This window comes from Choloepus didactylus, chromosome 3 (assembly GCF_015220235.1).
Source record: "Choloepus didactylus isolate mChoDid1 chromosome 3, mChoDid1.pri, whole genome shotgun sequence".
Lineage (NCBI taxonomy): Eukaryota > Metazoa > Chordata > Mammalia > Pilosa > Megalonychidae > Choloepus > Choloepus didactylus.
Genome location: NC_051309.1, coordinates 27268171 through 27286241, shown reverse-complemented (window position 1 = coordinate 27286241; position 18071 = coordinate 27268171). Strand labels below are relative to the sequence as shown.

The following is an 18071-nucleotide window of genomic DNA, read 5'->3' as shown; positions in this document are numbered from 1 at the left end:
AAGGTTAAGATAAAATAATCAGAAATTTTGCAAATCTGAATAAAAGAAATAAAAAGAACACTTAACAGTATGAGTCCTAAATATTGTTTTTATGTGTCCAATCTTATCAATTAAATAGCTTCACCTTTTCAGCTCAAATTTGGATGATTTTAAGAAAGGAACTTAACTTTCTTCTAGCAGGTAAATTAATTGTAATTATATACTTAATTTCACCTTCTCTCATGCATATGCTAAGATTTCCTTTATCTCACAAACTCTGAGATTCCACTCATTCCTTTCAACCCAATCCCAAAATCTGAGTTTACATTCTTTCTCCCACTTTAGTTTAGTGCCTTTCTAGCTAATCTTAAAAAAAAAACAATGTTAATTCCTTCAAGTCTATAATTATCATGTAAATGTTCCATAAGAAGTTCAATTTCTTAAATATATTTATTTACTTAATTATTTTGCTAAGCAATATTATATAATACAAAGAAAGCAAGCTCCACATAGACCAAACTATCGCAATTCTGAACTGGCAGAATCCCAATTTTTGAGATGTTTTACATTTCACAAACTGAAAGGCAAAGGTGATCTAGAAGCAATCGTCAAGAAATACTTTTCATAAATTAAATGCTATTGTACTTATAAATAAGACAAATGTAAAGTATAAGAATATAGGCTATGCTATTATTATAATGTATTGTAGTAAGTTATAAAATGTGAGGAATTCTAGATTTAGAGATCACACACACACAAAAAACAACAACAACAAAAAAACACCCCTTTCATCTTCCCCCACTAGCAGGCTGTACTTGTTTATGAAATGCTTAATACAAAAACGCTGCCTGAAAAACAAAGGCTGAAGAAACTATTAACAAGAAAATTCAGGAACCAAGTAAAACAGAAAACAACAACAACAAAAATCCACAATTATATGTAAAAAATGCTGAAATTTAGATTGTGACAAGTGCTAAATATAAAGATCACTTTGTTGTAAAAGTTAACTGTGGCTAATTTAACTATGATAATATCTGTGGTGCCCACATCCATATGGTATGAGAGTACAAACCTACAGCTGCTATTTTTACTTAACAACCTGAACAGGCACGGGGTCAAGGTAAAGAGGGCTGGGAGCAATTTCTTTACCATCCATTCCAAACTCAGCTCAGGACAGTTTTAGGACCAGGGATTTGTTTAGCTTTTTAAAATGGTACTTTTGGGGTTTAATGTGTTTATAAAATTATACCTTCCACCAAAGGGGAAGCTACTTTGTGGGTGAGCTAATGAATCATGGAAATATTTAGGGAACATCACGCAGACCAAAAGAAAAATTATGATTGCTTCACTCTGAAATCAAGATTTACTCAAGATGATCTTTACATAGGTCTCCTTCTGGCCTGAATAGGCCACAATCCATTTTCCCCCCTTCTATAGACACATATCCCCTACTTTTCATTTTGTACTTTCAGGTTAACCCAATAATAGAAACCATCCTCTGGCATGCATATTAATATATCATTCACAAATTCACATGATAGCTACAATTAACTACCCACCAGAAAGACAATAGTATTACCTTTTTTCATTTCCATATGACTTCTGTGCAACTTTTGCATGAAGAATAAGTACTGTTTGATCCCCTCGCTCTTTTAAATAATTTCGCATAGCTTCCCTAAAATCAAATATAAATATAACTATTACAGGAATGAAATTTTTGATAAAATTTTTTATTACTATGGTCAATTAAATTATCTGTAAAGTGAGGAATGCTTATGAATACTTTTTAAACAAGCAAACCTAAAAACAGCAATAAAGTAAAACAAGTCTGCAAATTAAATTGAAAAAAATATAATACAAATATTAAACACTGTTCATCTTCAACTTTATACTTTTTCATTTATTAAAAGAAGAAACTGTCTCTCACTCTTTGGAATTTATGCTGTAACTCAATTAAACCACAAATACAACTAATCTAGAATAACAGCAACTAGAATCACCATGTGCACTGTTAATCTGGCTCTGAACTGTCTTTTAAAAAATTAAACACATGCAATACTCTGTCGTTCCCCACCAACACCCCTCCCACAGCTATGAGAATCCGTATTTTTCACTGAATACAAAGCCATAACAAATTATCAGGTCATCCAAATATACTGCATAGTCCTAAAAGGATAATCCTATACTAAGGGTTATCACCCAAATACAAACACACAATTACCCTGAAGGAGGTCACTAAGTACATAAAATTTTAAAAAGCTATTTGAAATTAATGAAGAACTGAGTTAAATTTTGGAAAAAATACAATGTTAATGCCTTCAAATCCATAATTATCATGTAAATGTTCCATAAGTTCAATTACTTAAATACATTTATTCACTCAATATTTTGCTAAAAGCAGTATTATATAATACAAAGAAAGCAAGCGCTACATAGATCAAACTGTCACAATCGTGAACTGGCAGAATCCCAATTTTGGAGATGTTTTAAATATCACAAATTTAAAGACAAAGGTGATTTAAAGGCAATCATCAAGAAATACTTTTCACAAATTAAATGCTACTGTACTTATAAATAAGACAAACGTAAAGTATAAGAAGATAGCTATGCAATAGTATTAAGTTATGAAATGTGAGGAATTCTAGATTTAGAGATCACAAAAGAGGCAAACTAGCAACGTGACAGTTAGGAAGACTGTTAATGGTAAACACTAGTCATTTTCTTAAGTCTTCTATTGAAACTAAAGGTAAATAGAACAAACAATATGATCATATATTCATTCCTGCTAAGTAGTGTATATTGTATATATTTAATTATTGATCTTAAAGAGACAGATGGATACCCCCTTGCACACACACCCAAGCCTCCTCACTTTTGATGGGATCTTGATTACAAAATCAGTCTCTAGTACCAGCTCTGTACTTACAAACTAAATAGCCTGGGACCAGTTATTTAATCCAGCCTGTTTCCCTAAATAGAAACCAGAGATAATCCCCACTAAGTGGACGTGGGGATTAAATGAGATAATTTAGATGATGGCATTAATATTTATTGACTGAAAACCCATTACTTGCAAGGTGCCATAAGTAATACTGGGATATGAATATACTGAGAACTACTCTGTATCACAGAGAAAGGAACTCAAAGTCCTTGAAGAAGAATTTGGAAAACAACAAACTGTGACGATCCAAATAGAGGTATGTACAAACAGCCTAAGCAAGAGAATGCCTGTGTAAACAAAAACAGCAGTAGCTAATACTTCTTGAGTATTTATCATGTGCCAGGCCCCGTAACAGGTACTATACATGTATTATTTCATTTAATCCTCATAATCCAGAAATGTAAGTGAATGGTTATTACTGGAGTGAATGGTAATTTTGGTGCCAGACAGATCCGAAACAAATTCTACAAAATTCTAAAGTAAGCCATGGCAGTGAATAAAGCTAACAAGATGGATAAAACCAAATTGTGAAAGGCCTGTCAAAGGCCTTGAGAATGTGACACTATGAACACTGTGTACAGAAAACCATCATGTTAACAGAACCTGCATTTTAAATCCACATGAATGGTGATGAGAGACCTTGAGGCTTTTTAAACAGATATATTAATTTTCATTTTTAGTAAGTTAATTCCAGTGGTAGAGTAGAAAAAGGATTAGAAAGCATAGAAACAAGACAAACTTGTGAAAAGTCAACATACTATGAAGACAGTAGGGGAGAAGATGGAAAAATTTAGGAACTCTTTGTGTTTTTTGTTGAGGCAAGTGGGTATATATTAATCGGTTCAGTTTGACAAATTTCCAATCTGCAGTGGCCCTGGGACCTCCAAGTCAGAAATATTCAGCAGATTTTTTGAAAATACCAATGTATAATTCCAGACAGGGTTCTGGGCTGCAAAAGTATAGAAAGGAAAAATAACTAGAGCCTTAAGATTTCAAGTAATCATTAAAAATAGCTGTCCTATAATGGACAAACAGTAATTTCCCAAATAACTTCTTTCAACAAGAAAATTATACTTTTCTTTATTAACAGGATATCAAACACATTAAAATTATATTCTCTGGCAATTAGTTTGATAATTTACTTTCTGCACATTAAAGATCCATTTAAAAAATACACTCTAATGCCTATGGAATGATAGCCCATATGCTTTTCATCCAAATAGTGTTGAGTTTCATCTATCTAATAAGGTTTCTATTTTTGGTACTGTTGACGTTCTTGGCAAGATAATCCTTTGTTGTGATAGGGTGTTCTGTGCATTGGAGAATGTTTAACAGCATTTCTAACTTCTACCCAGTAGATGTCAGTAGTGTCCCATCTCCCTTCGAACTGTGACAACTAAAAATGTCCAGGGATGGGGTGGGTGGGTATATGTTTGCTAAAGTTGAAAACCACTGTAATAAAGGAAACAAAAATACTGTCCAACATTAAGATGCCAAAGACATTGAAAATGCCTTTTGTTTCCTTTCAAACATCTTTTAAGAAAGAATAAGGGCAATTTTATCACTGGGAAATATATAGTAAGTGCTAAAGAATCTTTTTCAGTAGAAATACTAATCTGTATCATGTAATTTTTAACAATAGGAAAGCAAGATTTTTAAAATTACTCTAAAATACTATGAGTGTGAGTTTTAAAATATATTCTGTAGTAATTTCACTTTTAATGATTTCTTTCTTGTAACTATAAGAAACTATAATTATTTGTTCCTAATTAGAACCATTTAAAAATTACTTGGAAAACACCATGGATCAACAACTTTTGAAAGAGTTTGCTTACTGAAAATATAGAAGCTCATATGATTGGAAAAATGGAAGGTTTTATTTTTATCAATAATTTTACTAACATTAAATCAGGGCAAATGTCATTCTACTCTTGATTACCATTTAAACTGTCTGTGATCATCTTTGTATTTTTTTGTGACAGTGTTTTGTTTCATAAATTTCAAAGATTTGGGGGCTGCAAACAAAATTCACAAAAAGAATGCCCAAGTGAAACACATTGGTGAATGATAAAACAAGCTATGTGTTATCTGCAATGGGCCTACTTTTACTAATTATACCACTGGAGGTAACAGTAGTCTGCAAAGGAGTCTGGGAAATAGGATCAAGCAAATGGGAGAAAAACTTGGTCTCAGAAATCAAGGTAAGAGAGGATTTCAAATAAGGGAAAACAGTAAAAGGTATTAAATCCTAAAAAACACTCAAGTAAGACATAGATCAGAAAGTTTTCATAAATTTGGTAATTAGTCAACTGGGCAACTTAAGAATCTTTTCAGTATAGGTAGTGTTGATGAAAACCTTCTGAAATACGCTGCAAAATGAATGGGAGACAAGGAAGTGCGTTGAACATATACCACGCTTCTGAAAAATCTTGGCTGTTAAGTAAAAGGAAAAAAGTAGGGAAAGAAAGTTTTTTTGTAGGATTTTCAAAATTTTTAATGAAAAAGATGTCTTTTTTAATACTAGTGTTTTTTAACTTTATAAGCTAGGAAGAAAAACAAAAAGAGAAAATGAGGATACAGGACAAAAAAATCTAATAGCTATAATATCTGGTACCAGAACACAGGAATTCTGAAAGATGTGACTGGAAAGAAAGGATACGGTAAGAATGGGTCAAGCCTTAAATACCATTCTAATAATAAGTATGTATTTGATCCACAGATGAGTGTTTCTCAAAGTAAACTCCTTGGGGGTAAGATCCTCCTTAGAAACAGTGTGTTGAGGTGCAATCAATACATGTGAAAACACTACATAACATATCTCCCACTAGGACATAACTTATGGTCGTTTTATCTCACAATGATTCCCCCATATCCTTATGGAGCTAACCCTTGTTTTTCTGAAAATAGACTCCCTTACCTTCTTACTATATTCATACAAATCCCAGTGATTGGTCCAAGGGGTCAGGAAGTGACTTAAACTAGCCCAGTGGTAGATGGGAGAGAATAAGGGGCGTTTGAGCTAGGAGCTAAACCGTAGTCAGCCACCAGCAAAAATAAAGCTGACCACAAAGACAGGAGGGTCCAGCCAGACAAGCTTAAGAGCAGGCCCAGCCTCCACACTTCTCAAATTGTATTTCTGTCACATGTAAAATTCAAATAATAAAAGTTCCCAGTGAGTGATGAATGTACAACTATGTAATGGTACTGTGAACAATTGAAAGTACGATTTGTTTTGTATGACTGCGTGGTATATGAATATATCTCAATAAAATGAAGATTAAAAAAAAAAAAAAAAAGACATAATGCTGAGCAAAATAAGCCAGGCACAAAAAGAGACATTGTATGTTACCACTAATGTGAATTCTGTGAAAAATGTACAGTGTTTTATACTGTAGAATGTAGGGGACCTAGAGATACCAATTAGTGGAGGGGGAATGATAATCTAATAAGAACAGATAAACTATGGAGGGTAATCTCAATGTTATGGGAATGCTCAGGAATGATTATGGTTTGTAAACTTTCTTGGATATAGTAAGATCATGATGGAAGCAATAGAGTTATTTTAGGTTTTTTTTTCTCTTATTCCTTTGTTTTCTTAGGGGTTGTTAATTTTCTTGGGGTATGGTAGGAACATGTTGGAAGCAATGTAGTTATTTTAGATTATTTGTTTTTCTTACTCCTCTGTTTGGACATGGTTTATTAATTTTCTTGGGGTGTGGTAGGAACATATTGGAAGCAAAGTAATTATTTTAGGTTATTTGTTTTCCTTAATCCATTGCTTTGTTTGAAATGTTGTGGGGTTTTTTTGGTTGTTGTTTGCCTGTTTGTTTTAATTTTTTGATAAACAAAGTTAAAAAATTGAAAAAAAACCAGTAGAAAAATGGGAGTAAAAACTAAATGACAAATAGGGTGGGATGGGGGGATGGTTTGGGTGTTCTCTTTTCACTTTTATTTTTTATTCTTATTCTGATTCTTTCTGATGTAAGGAAAATGTTCAGAAATAGATTGTGGTGATGAACGCATAACTATATGATCATACTGTGAACAGTTGATTGTATACCATGGATGACTGTATGGTTTGTGAATAAATTTCAATAAAACTGAATTAAAAAAAAAAAAAAAAAAAGTTCCCAGTGAATCTTGTCATATAATAAAGAAACCTATTTAACTTTGCTGTACCGAATATTTCCAAAATAATTTCTCTCACACATACACACACACACACCCACACATACCCACACACACACCCATCCCACAAACACTTTAGACATCTGCAGAGCATACCTTGAGAAACACTACTTCAAGCCAGGAATCAGCAAAAATGCCAGCAGCCTGTTTTTGCACTCTTTGGGAGCTAAGCCTAGCTTTTACATTTTTAAAGGACTGTAAAAACAAAAACAAAACACAGTACATGGTCCTCAAAGACTAAAATATTTACTATTTGGCTCTTTACAGAAAATCTTTGCTGACCCCTGTATAAACAAAAATGAAAGATTTTAAAAGTTGCAAAACAGAATGAACAATGACATTCTAAATTTTTAAATCAATTAAGCATATCACATAGTTGATATTTAAGAAAGCTTTAAAACTCTTCCTCAAAATTGGAGTTGGTTGGAAGAGTTGAGAGTTCAGAAGGTTCAGCTGGTCTGTCCTCACTTCTACTTCAGAATGCTGCCAAAAGACATGCAAACTTTCATCAGCCACAACCCCACCCCCCCACCCCCGTCAGAAAACCTAAATTAACAGAGGCGCCCTATTTCTGTCAGGTTTTAGCCATTTCATTTTTTACAAGTTTCGTCTTTTACACTATCTCATACAACACTTTTCAAAGTGAGTTTTCCACAATAGTTGTTATGACTTGGAATGGAGAATGCCCCACTCCAGAAGTTTTGGAGAAACCAAATAAAATAAAGCAAAACCAATTCCTTCACTGCAGGAATACTCAGAGCCTTAAACATGCCAATATACACTGCAAAAGTTCAAGATGGGGACAGATGAGTGCATCTTTTCCAAATTAATACACCAGACCAAGACCTCTTCTCGGAACTCGTGTTTGCCCAAGTGGCAGTTTTGAAAAATACTAATGTAGGAATAGTTAGCTACTATTTCTTGGCAGGCTGGTGTGTGTGTGTTGAGAAGGATGGATGAATTTCTGTTTCCCATGTGGTTCTGGTACCAAGATCCAACAAAGTCTTGGGGCACTCGTCATACTGTTGAAACATTAATGAAACCTGTTACACTAGGTTTCTTTTTCTAGTAGTGACATAACTTTCTATAGTTAAGTCATGTACTTAGGGGGATGCCTGCAAATCTCCTTTCATTCCTTCTTTATGATAAAAGTAAAAATAATGTATCATAATTCCATAAAAATTTTTGGGAGATATATAGGTAAGCTCCTTCAAATCCTGTCACACAGTAGGAGTCCAATCTTTTCAAATTCTAATAAACATTTCAGGGTTTTTTCACTCCATTCCCAAATAGCCACAGGCCTTACATTATAAGCATTGGTACAACAGTTCTGAATTATATTAGAAGTGTATTCTGGAAACACAGCATTTTACTACTTATTTAAAGTTTTATACTGTGTTGAGAGAAACTTGGAAGAATTTCAGAATGTCCAGTGAGGGGTAATGATATTCAAAGGCAGGTCATCATCACTGTTCTTAAATTTATAGGCCTGACTGATTAAATGGGGATCTATGAATCCCAGGTACGCATCAGGACCTGCCAGATTCTTCCTATAATTTTAATGTGTTTGATACCCTGTTAATAAAGAAACATATAATTTTCTAGTTGAAAGAAGTTATTTGGGAAATTACTGTTTGTCCATTATAGGACAGCGATTTTAATGATTACTTTTCAAATCTTAAGGCTCTAGTTATTTTTCCTTTCTATACTTTTGCAGCCCAGAACCCATTCTCTTCTTCCTTCAAGATGACCCTAAAACATGTGACCAGTCTAGGCAAAGTAGAATGTTAGATGAAACCACTTTTATATGAATTATTTATCACTGATGACCTAATTATTAAAAACCATAGAGAACAAAGGTCAGACATTACTATTAATGTGGCAGATGAACATTATGGTTTTATTTGACTATAATTCTAAATTCATGTCTACTTAGTTTACATGCTGCTTGTTACTCATGATTATCTGCTTATGACAAAGTAAATGGAGAATCTATGTTAAAACATGAGTCTTCTATCCTATGACATAAAATATAAAGTACCTCCGACTACCTCAGAAGGGTCAAAGCAGGTATTATCTGATGTAAGGCAACAAGAAAAATGGATGGTTCTCTTGTCACAAAGTAAAGAGGATGAATAATAAATAGCAACGAACACAGCAAACCCAACTTTAGCCATAACTCAGGGTAGACCAGGAGAATACACCGTTTCATGGGTTTCTCATTAGGAACTGGTTGTAAAATGTTTCTCAAGATTACCTGCTATGGGTAGGAAAGAGGAGATCCAAAATGAAAAAGGGTTTATTTAAAGACAACAGACTCACAAAATAGGAACACTAAAATATAAACCTCATTGACCATGCCGAGGTAGGCAACAGTTACAGGGGTTGTCTTCTTAACCTTCACTCTGGGGCAACCTCCATAACCAAGAAAGAGCTATGAAAAACAGTGTCAGTCAAGTGATTGGTAAAAAGTCTTCCAAGCAGAGAGAACAGCATAAAATAGTTCCAACAGATACAGCAAACTTTCAAGAAATGGTAAACCTTATGAGAGAAGCTTCCTGCCACTAAACAAAGTCAAACAAAGTGTGAGTTAATGGCTGACAGTCTGGAGTGTTGTAGAGGGGAACAGAAGTTAAGACTGTGGCTTTGAAGGTTGCTTGCAATGTAAGAGTCTTAAAGATGCCAACTTAACCTTTTAGTTATTGACACCAATGTAAAGTCACTGAGTACAAACAGGATACGCAGTTGAATAACATCATTTTTTAAAAAGTATGTGTTACAGCACTGCCGTAGGCATAACATCACAGCTCAGGGGAACTCCCTAAAAAAGGGCCCAATGCCTAATTGCATTACAAGCAATACTTTCTCTGGTGACATCAGGCTCTAAATGACTAAATGAGAAGCTTCCATAATAAGAGAACTATTATTTCTACACATTAGTATAAGATCTGGCTATTCTGCTTCGTGTTTTGAATCCACAGGCAGCCAGTTATACCTGTGTGCCACAATGAAGGGGAGTAATTCAAGACGCAGAGTATCCTATTGGGATGCCGTTCAGAGTTAACACACAATTCCTAAAATATATATACTTAAGAAAGAATGTAAAAGTTTTCTTTTAAAGTGAATCCATGGTAATGCTGAGTATTGTATAGTGTTAACCGTCAATCAAAATCTTAAACTCTGTGCAGGAAGAATTGTGGTTTAGAACACTATCAAAAAGATGATCCTCTAAATAACAGGTCACTCTTTTCAATATTCCTTAATTTGGAATAAGGGGAAAGGATAGAGAAAGGAAAACTTTAAAAGATTATTTAAAAAATAAAAAAGGAAACGAAAGAAATCCTCTCAGAATAAAACCCCCAGAAACACACACACCAATAAAAAGAGAAAAAAAATACTCCTTTCAAAAAGATTTTGGTCAAATAAAAGACATTAAAGTTTTCCTAGCAGGAAAAAATGTTGAAAGGAGAAATGGAAAATATGGTTAAAAAATAAATTAGGCAGGACCTACATTTGCCATATACTAACAAAAGGGAAAGCTTCCTGATTTCTAAATTCATACCTAATAAAATTAAATATTTATCACAGAATTGGTAATTGATTCTATATTACAATTTATTGTTAATGTACAAACTGTTTGGCTAAATTTGCCTTACACTAGTTTTCATTCGAATACAAATCTGCATTATGCCCGCTTCAAGAGACTTAAAAAGATTTAGCAATCCCTTTTAGGCTATTTTAAAGTATAGCAGCTACTAAAAGTTTTAACAGCTTTATTGAGATCTAAGTAAAATACAATAAAATGCACTTATTTTAAAGTATATAACTAGATATGTTTTGACATGTGTAATTCAGGGGTGAAACCATCAGCACAATCAAGATAACAAAGATATTCATCAATCCATAAAGTTTTTCTTTTGCTTCTCTGTAATCCTACTTTCTGCCTCTCCCCATCCCCAGGAAACCACTGATGTGCTTTCAGTCATTATACATCAGTATGCATTTTCTAGAATTTTATACAAATAGAATCACACAGTACGTACTGTTTTTTCTGACTTCTTTAGGAAAGTGAGCATAATGATTTTAAGAATGATCCATGTTGTACGTATTATTCACTTTTATCACTGAGTAGAAATTCATTGTAGGAATACATCACAATTGTTTATCCACTCACTTGTTGACAGATCTTTTGATTAAGCACATATAGCTACTACAACTAAGACACCAGAACATTTGTGCTCAAGACTGTATATTCACATGTGTTTTCAATTTCCTTAGCTAAATACCTAGGAGTAGAATGACTGAGTCAGATAGTAGAGCATGTTGAACATTTTTTTAAAAACTGCCAAACTATTTTCCAAAGCAATTGTACCATTTATATACCTGCCACCAGTACATGATACTACCAGTTGTTCCACATGTTTGCCAACACTTGACGTGGTCTGCCTTTTTAATTTTAGACATTTTAATAGATGTGTAGTGGTATCTTGTGATTTTAATTTGCATTTCCTTAATGGTTATTTGCCATACTTACATAAATATTGCTTGATGAAGCATTTGTTCAAATTATTTTCCCGTTTTTAAAATGGGTTGTTTGTTTCCTTATTATTGGAACTTTTGAGAGTTCTTTTCATCATTTGGATATAAAGTATTTATCAGATATCTGATTTGCAAATGTTTTTCTCCCAGTTGGTGGTTTGTTATTCTCTTAACAGTGTCTTTTAAAGTTCTTAATTTTGATCATGTAAAATTTCAAATATTTGTAAAAATCAATAATTTATCAATTTTCCTTTCATATATTGTACTTTTTGGTGTTTTATCTAAGAAAACAGTCTAATCCAAGGTCAAAATGATGTTCTATGTTTTCTAAAATTGTATATTATGAACTTTTACATTTAGGTCGATAATCTATCTTGAGCTAATTTTTGTATATGGTGCTAAGTATGTTTCACAGTTTCTTTTTCTTTCCCCCATATCGATACCTGATTGTGCCAGAATCAGTTGCTAAAAAGACTATCCTTTATCTAACTAATTGCCTAAATCGACTGAAAAACAATTGACCATATCTGTATCTGAGGGACTATTCCTAGCCAATATTCTGTTACAATGATCTACCTGTTTATCTTTACACCAGTACTGTACTTCATTACTGTATTTTGATACTATGTTCTGAAATCAATTAAAGTTCTTGTTGGTGTTTTCTGGTTTGGCTATTCTAAGTCAGGAATCACTGCCCTTCCTTGCCTGAGGTCCAAAGTCTTGAAAACTGTTGTTTCATATATTTTGTCCAGATTTTTAAGTAGTTTCAGGCTGGAGGATAATTCCAGTCCCTATTAGTCCATCTTTGCCAGAAGAAGTCCTAAATGCTACTAAGATTTTCCAAACATGGAAAACCACTTAAAGGGGAAATGGAAAATCATGATGAAGTAGATGAGATCTAACTCTATTATTGGGAAAGGAAAGGAAAATCTCCTTATAAAGTATATCATCATCTTATTGATCATTATTTTTCCAGAGATAACCATTTAAGTAACTCACTTATTCATCAGAATATATAAAACCTATTACTACTGGTAGTGAAATAAAAATACTTATCTAATAAGTTTTAAACTTCAAAATGCCTATATATGTGAATAGAGCAATTGCACTAATCAAAAATTATATAAAGGATATAGGAAAACAACTAATTGAAAATATATTTACATGAGTCAGTGAGACAAGTTAATATTTTTCCAGCCCACTTGATCTGAAGCATTTATGTAATGCATTACAAAATTTTTTTTAATTCTGAAATAATTTCAGACTGACAGAAATGTTGCAGAAATAGTACAAGGGCCAAATCCAGACAGCCACCAGTTTTTGTAAATAAAGGTGTGCAGAACAGAGCCATGCCCATTCATTTACATACCGTTTAAGGCTGCTTTGGGGGATATTAAGAGAGCAGAATGGGTAGTCATAACAGACTCAGTATAGCCCACAAAGCCTAACATATTTACTTCCTGGCTCTTTACAGAAACTGTCATTTTATCGCATAGGTTTTAATCCATCACTATTATTAATTTTCATGATCAAATTACTCCAAATTTGGCCAGGAGGAATCCCTTCAAACTGACTCCTGGGTCCTTCTGGCATGATCCCATCATTCTTAAGTGTTTTTCTTTTAACAGCAATGGTTTAGAAGCAACCCAAACGGTCATCAAATGTAATTAAATGGGTTCAAAACAATGGTAAAGTATGATCCCAGTTGAGTTTAAAAAGAAAAAGAAAGGTGGGCATATGCTTATCAGTTGACTCTCATTACTTGCAGTAGTTATGTTCTATAAAGTCATTGCAAACAATTAATTAGCTAATACTGGACCACTGCTCCTAAGGGAAATACAGGGTTAGGTTCTTGTGAGCCTCTGGTAACATGTTGGGCAACTGACCAGTATACAACTTTGTTTTATGTGTGTTTCTATTTAAAAGCACTTTATTTAATATATATTGTTGTTTCATTAACACCGAACTCATGGCCAAGAGCACTACAACTCATACCTGAACATAGCATATCTAACGTATTTTTCCAGAAGGCAGACCATAGCCTTCTCCCACTGAGGAATAATAGAAGCACTCCAGCATTATGCTTGGGGGCCATTTTTAAAATAGTTAAATCATAAACAAAAAGCACAAAAGTGTGAAAACTGGCACAAAAGATACTGTTTACAATATGAAAGCTGAAACAAGAAGGGAAAGCTATCTTCTTGTTTGACCTTAGCTGGGAACTGTGCACTGGGTGACTATAACTTTTCACCACTTAGCACATGTCCACGATTGACAACAAAAGCTCAGCAAACAATGATTTTGATGTTATAAATATATTTTACCTAGGAGGTGAATTTGTGAATACAGAATCTGTGAACAGAATAAAGATGATCAACCATATATGCATACAATTTTCTTGAAACATAAGGAAAGAAACTGCTAACAACACAGTATTTGCATCAACTCTGGGGCTGTGACTGTGAAAATTGGTCTCTTTATTTTACAATCTGTAACTTAAAAATGTTTCATCATTTGCATTACTAATACTTTTATTATTTAAATTTTAAGAATAAAATGTTTGTGATGAAATTAATTTACATAATTAGAACACAGTATATTTACATTCTCATTGAAAATATGTAAACTTTTGTGTTTTCCTTAAAATACTTTTCTAAAAGCATTCATTAAATGTATTTCAAGTCCTGCTTGTAATCAACTGTGATTGGCTAAAGGCAGCTAGATATAGGAAGCTATCTTTACATTGTTACCCTTGTTATATTTACCATAATAATACTCAGGATTAATTCTTGAAAAGGTTTCAGTTTTTCCCTTTTGAACCATATCCTTTTATTCTGATTTTTTGGGGGCAGTGTAGTGGGGTAGCAAGAGGAGAGGAAAGGAACAAGCAAGCTTATGATCTAGATACTATTATTTGAACGACTTCTTTTCAAGAGCACCTAATAATAGTTTCTAAAAAATTGGAAGAGCCTACACTTTAATGAAATGTTTCAGTGAAAGGATGACTAACATAATGCTTACCTAGTGAGTCGTTTAGGTTGAGGCCGCTCACCAAGTTTCCTGGAAAAAATAAGAAAGTAAAAAATAAAATAAAATAACCTGTATGAAACACTCCACAGGAAAGCTTTTAGGCACAGTGAAGTCTTTGCACTTCAACCTTACTGAAGAACACTGAAAAGAGAAATCCTCTAGTAAATAACCGCACCCAGAAATAACAAAATATATACTTTAAAATGGTTCATAAATAAAAGCAACACATCCAAATAGGACTTAAACGCACACTGAGCAAGTAGCACACTCACTCCCAGTCTTAAACAACTTAGAGCACTCAGAAAACTCCTTATATTCCAAGGGGTGGTGTGTAGCACATCTTGGCTTGAATGCTAAACAGATCATGTTTTTGCATCCTACATAATCTGGACCTTTTTACCTTGTGACAAATGCCTAAAATACAAACTTGCAATGGAAAATTCCCAATCTGCCAGCTATGCAAATGATAAGAAACCATATTGGGACTGAATAAAAATCAATCTCCAAGAACGAAAGCTTCTACATATATTTTTAAAACTAAAACACAAAATTTTGCCATTACATGAAATATTTAATGCTACATATAAAAAGTTCAACCACTTTCAACAATGAAAAGTATAGAGAAGAGAAATGTAGATAAACTGGGAAAATTTAAGTTGACTTTTTTTGACCAGATCCAAAGAGTGTTGCAGACTTTGCCAGGAAGTAGTTTATAGTATCCAAAGCAAATTACTGAACTTCTGCCCTCAATTTACACATCAGTAAAATAAAGGCCATTCTGTAGATGACAATCTAAAGGACAGACCTCCTACATACGCAGATGTGTGCAACCAAAATATTTTATGATTTTTTAAAATTCAGCTCAGCTGAACATAAGACATGTAGAGTCTCCGACGTTATTTATACCTGAAGATGTAATTTTAATGCATTATAACAATTATAACAAAATTTCACCATTAAGAAAATAGCTTGTTCTGCAATACGCTGAGCAAGATGTCCAAGGGTTTATTCATTAAATAAATATTTCTTGATTATTAATATGTACAAAACATGATGCTAGATTCTGTAAGGGATATAAAGATATCCCCAAAAGTCAAAAGAAGAAAGAAACATGACAAATAACAAAAGAGATGATAATGGTAGTGGTGGTTGTTAATAACAGCAGCTACTACTCACAAGTGTTTTTCATGCGCCAGGCACTATGTGATATATTTTTTATGTTACCCTATTTCATCCTTATAAAATAATCCTACAAAGTGTATACTGATTTCATTTTAAAGACAGAGAAGCAACTTGCCAATGTCACAAAGCTAATTAAGTAACAGGTAGCACTGAGATTTAAACTTAGATGGTGATTACCTGACTAGTCTAACAGACTGTTAAAACAGAAATATCTAAATGGACTTGCATAGAAGCATTTAACTGGTTGGGAGAGGGAGCCATTCAGGCAAAGAGAAAAGCATGAGCAAAAACAAGTTAAGTTAGGTTGGAATTCAATTACAACACGGAAGTTAAGAGGAAGGCTCTAGAGAAAAATTGGTTCAGTTCAAATCTATGATTCAGTATTTACTTGCTGTGTAACCCTAGAAGTTACTTAATTCTCTAGACCTCAGTTTCCTCATCTATAAAAATGGCACAGGAGTGACCTCATCAACATGGCAAAGTAAACAGCTACTGAAAATCTCTCCCCAAAGATTCAGCAAAAAAGGGGGCAATTCTCACTTGCTCAGAACACTGGAGGAAGGTATAGACTGCAGAAGGATCCCACACTTAATCAAAGAAAGAGAAAAATATCACGTAGGATTAGGGTCCACCATAAATCCAGGATGATTTCATGTCAATATCCCTAACAGATTACACCTGCAAAGACTCTTTTCAAATAAAGTCACATTTTGAGGTTCTGAATGGATGTAAATTGGGGAGGGGGTGGGTGGGACACGGACAGACACACTAAATCCACTACAGGCACTTTGTAAGTTTTACATTTATTCTAAATAGATGTACCATTACTACTGCAGTATCAAAGTCTTAAATTTGAATGTGAGTAAAATTCCTAATGTAGTCTATTAAATGTGTCAAATAATAATTCATGTAAGTTGCATTTACTAACTTTTTATTCTCAGAAAGGTACACCAATCAAACAAAATTTTACATTTCCACTAAAAAATGTTCAAGGGAAAGCCAACAACTAATCACTATGGTGATCTAAATGCACATGCTGAGTTTTATTTAACAGGTAAGGAATGCACACTAATGAAGAAATTCACTAAACAGTTCACTGATAGGGAAAAGTTAATGGTTTTTAACATGTTAGCAAAATGGTATTCATGGTGGGTGTGCTAATTAAAGGCTGAAGCTTTATTTTGGATAGGGCAGGATGAGACCTTAAGTTGCCCCCAAACAGCTGTTTTTTTCCCCCAATTTTATTGAGATATATCACACACCATACAAACCATCCAAAATATACAACCACTGGCTCACAGTATCATCACATAGTTGTACATACATTCCCATGGTCAATTATTTTTGAAGGCCCCCAAGCCCACTCAACTGGGACAGAATAGTCTCTTCAATAAATGGCATTGGGAGAACTGGATATCCATAACCAAAAGAATGAACGATCTCACACCCTATTCAAAAATTAACTCAAAATGGATCAAAGACACAAATATAAGAGCCAGTACCATAAAACTCTTACTAAAAGAAAATGTAGGGAAACATCTTTAAGATCTAGTGATAGGCGGTAGTTTCTCAGACTTTGTAACCTAAAGCACAAGCAACAAAAGAAAAAACAGATAAATGGGAACTCTTCAAAACTGAATAGTTCAGTGCTTCAAAGGACTTTAAAAGGGTGAAAAGGCAATTACTCAAAGGGAGAAAATATTTGGAAACCACATATCTGATAAGGGTTTGATACCCAGTATATACAAAGAAATCCTACAACTCAACAATAAAAAGACAAACAACCCAATTTAAAAAAATAGGCAAAGGACACGAATATACATTTCTCCAAAAAGTTAAGTACAGATGGCTAAGAGGCACAGGAAAAGATGCTAAGCTTCACTAGCCATTAGGGAAATGCAAATCAAAACCACGAAGAGATAACATCTCACATTAACTAGAATGGCCACTATTAAACAAATAGGAAACTACAAGTGTTGGGAGAGGATGTGGGGAAATTGAAACACATACTCACTACTGTGGGAATGTAAAATGGTACAGCTGCTGTGGAGGATGGTTTGGTGTTCCTCAGGAAGCTATGTACAGAGTTGCCCTATGACCCCGGCAATCCCACTACTCGGGATTTACCGGGAAGATCTGAAAGCAGGGACACAGACATTTGCACACCAATGTTCATGTGGCGTTATTTGTAATTGCCAAAAGATGGAAACAA

At 33.7% G+C, this 18071-nt stretch overlaps 1 protein-coding gene across 4 annotated transcripts in view; it reads right to left on the bottom strand.

Moving 5' to 3' along the window:
* The window catches only part of RBPJ (recombination signal binding protein for immunoglobulin kappa J region), a 128392-nt gene that overhangs the window by 26292 nt on the left and 84029 nt on the right, over positions 1 to 18071 (bottom strand). For 2 of the 4 annotated variants that reach the window (XM_037829530.1, XM_037829531.1), the window contains 2 exons: positions 14669 to 14707; positions 1559 to 1654 (listed from right to left, as the gene is read on the bottom strand). In XM_037829530.1, coding sequence (XP_037685458.1) covers positions 1559 to 1654; positions 14669 to 14707 — 135 coding nt within the window. Of the gene's footprint in view, positions 1 to 1558; positions 1655 to 7204; positions 7227 to 13971; positions 13991 to 14668; positions 14708 to 18071 lie in introns of those variants that run through there. The other 2 variants (XM_037829533.1, XM_037829532.1) reach the window with 2 other exon arrangements.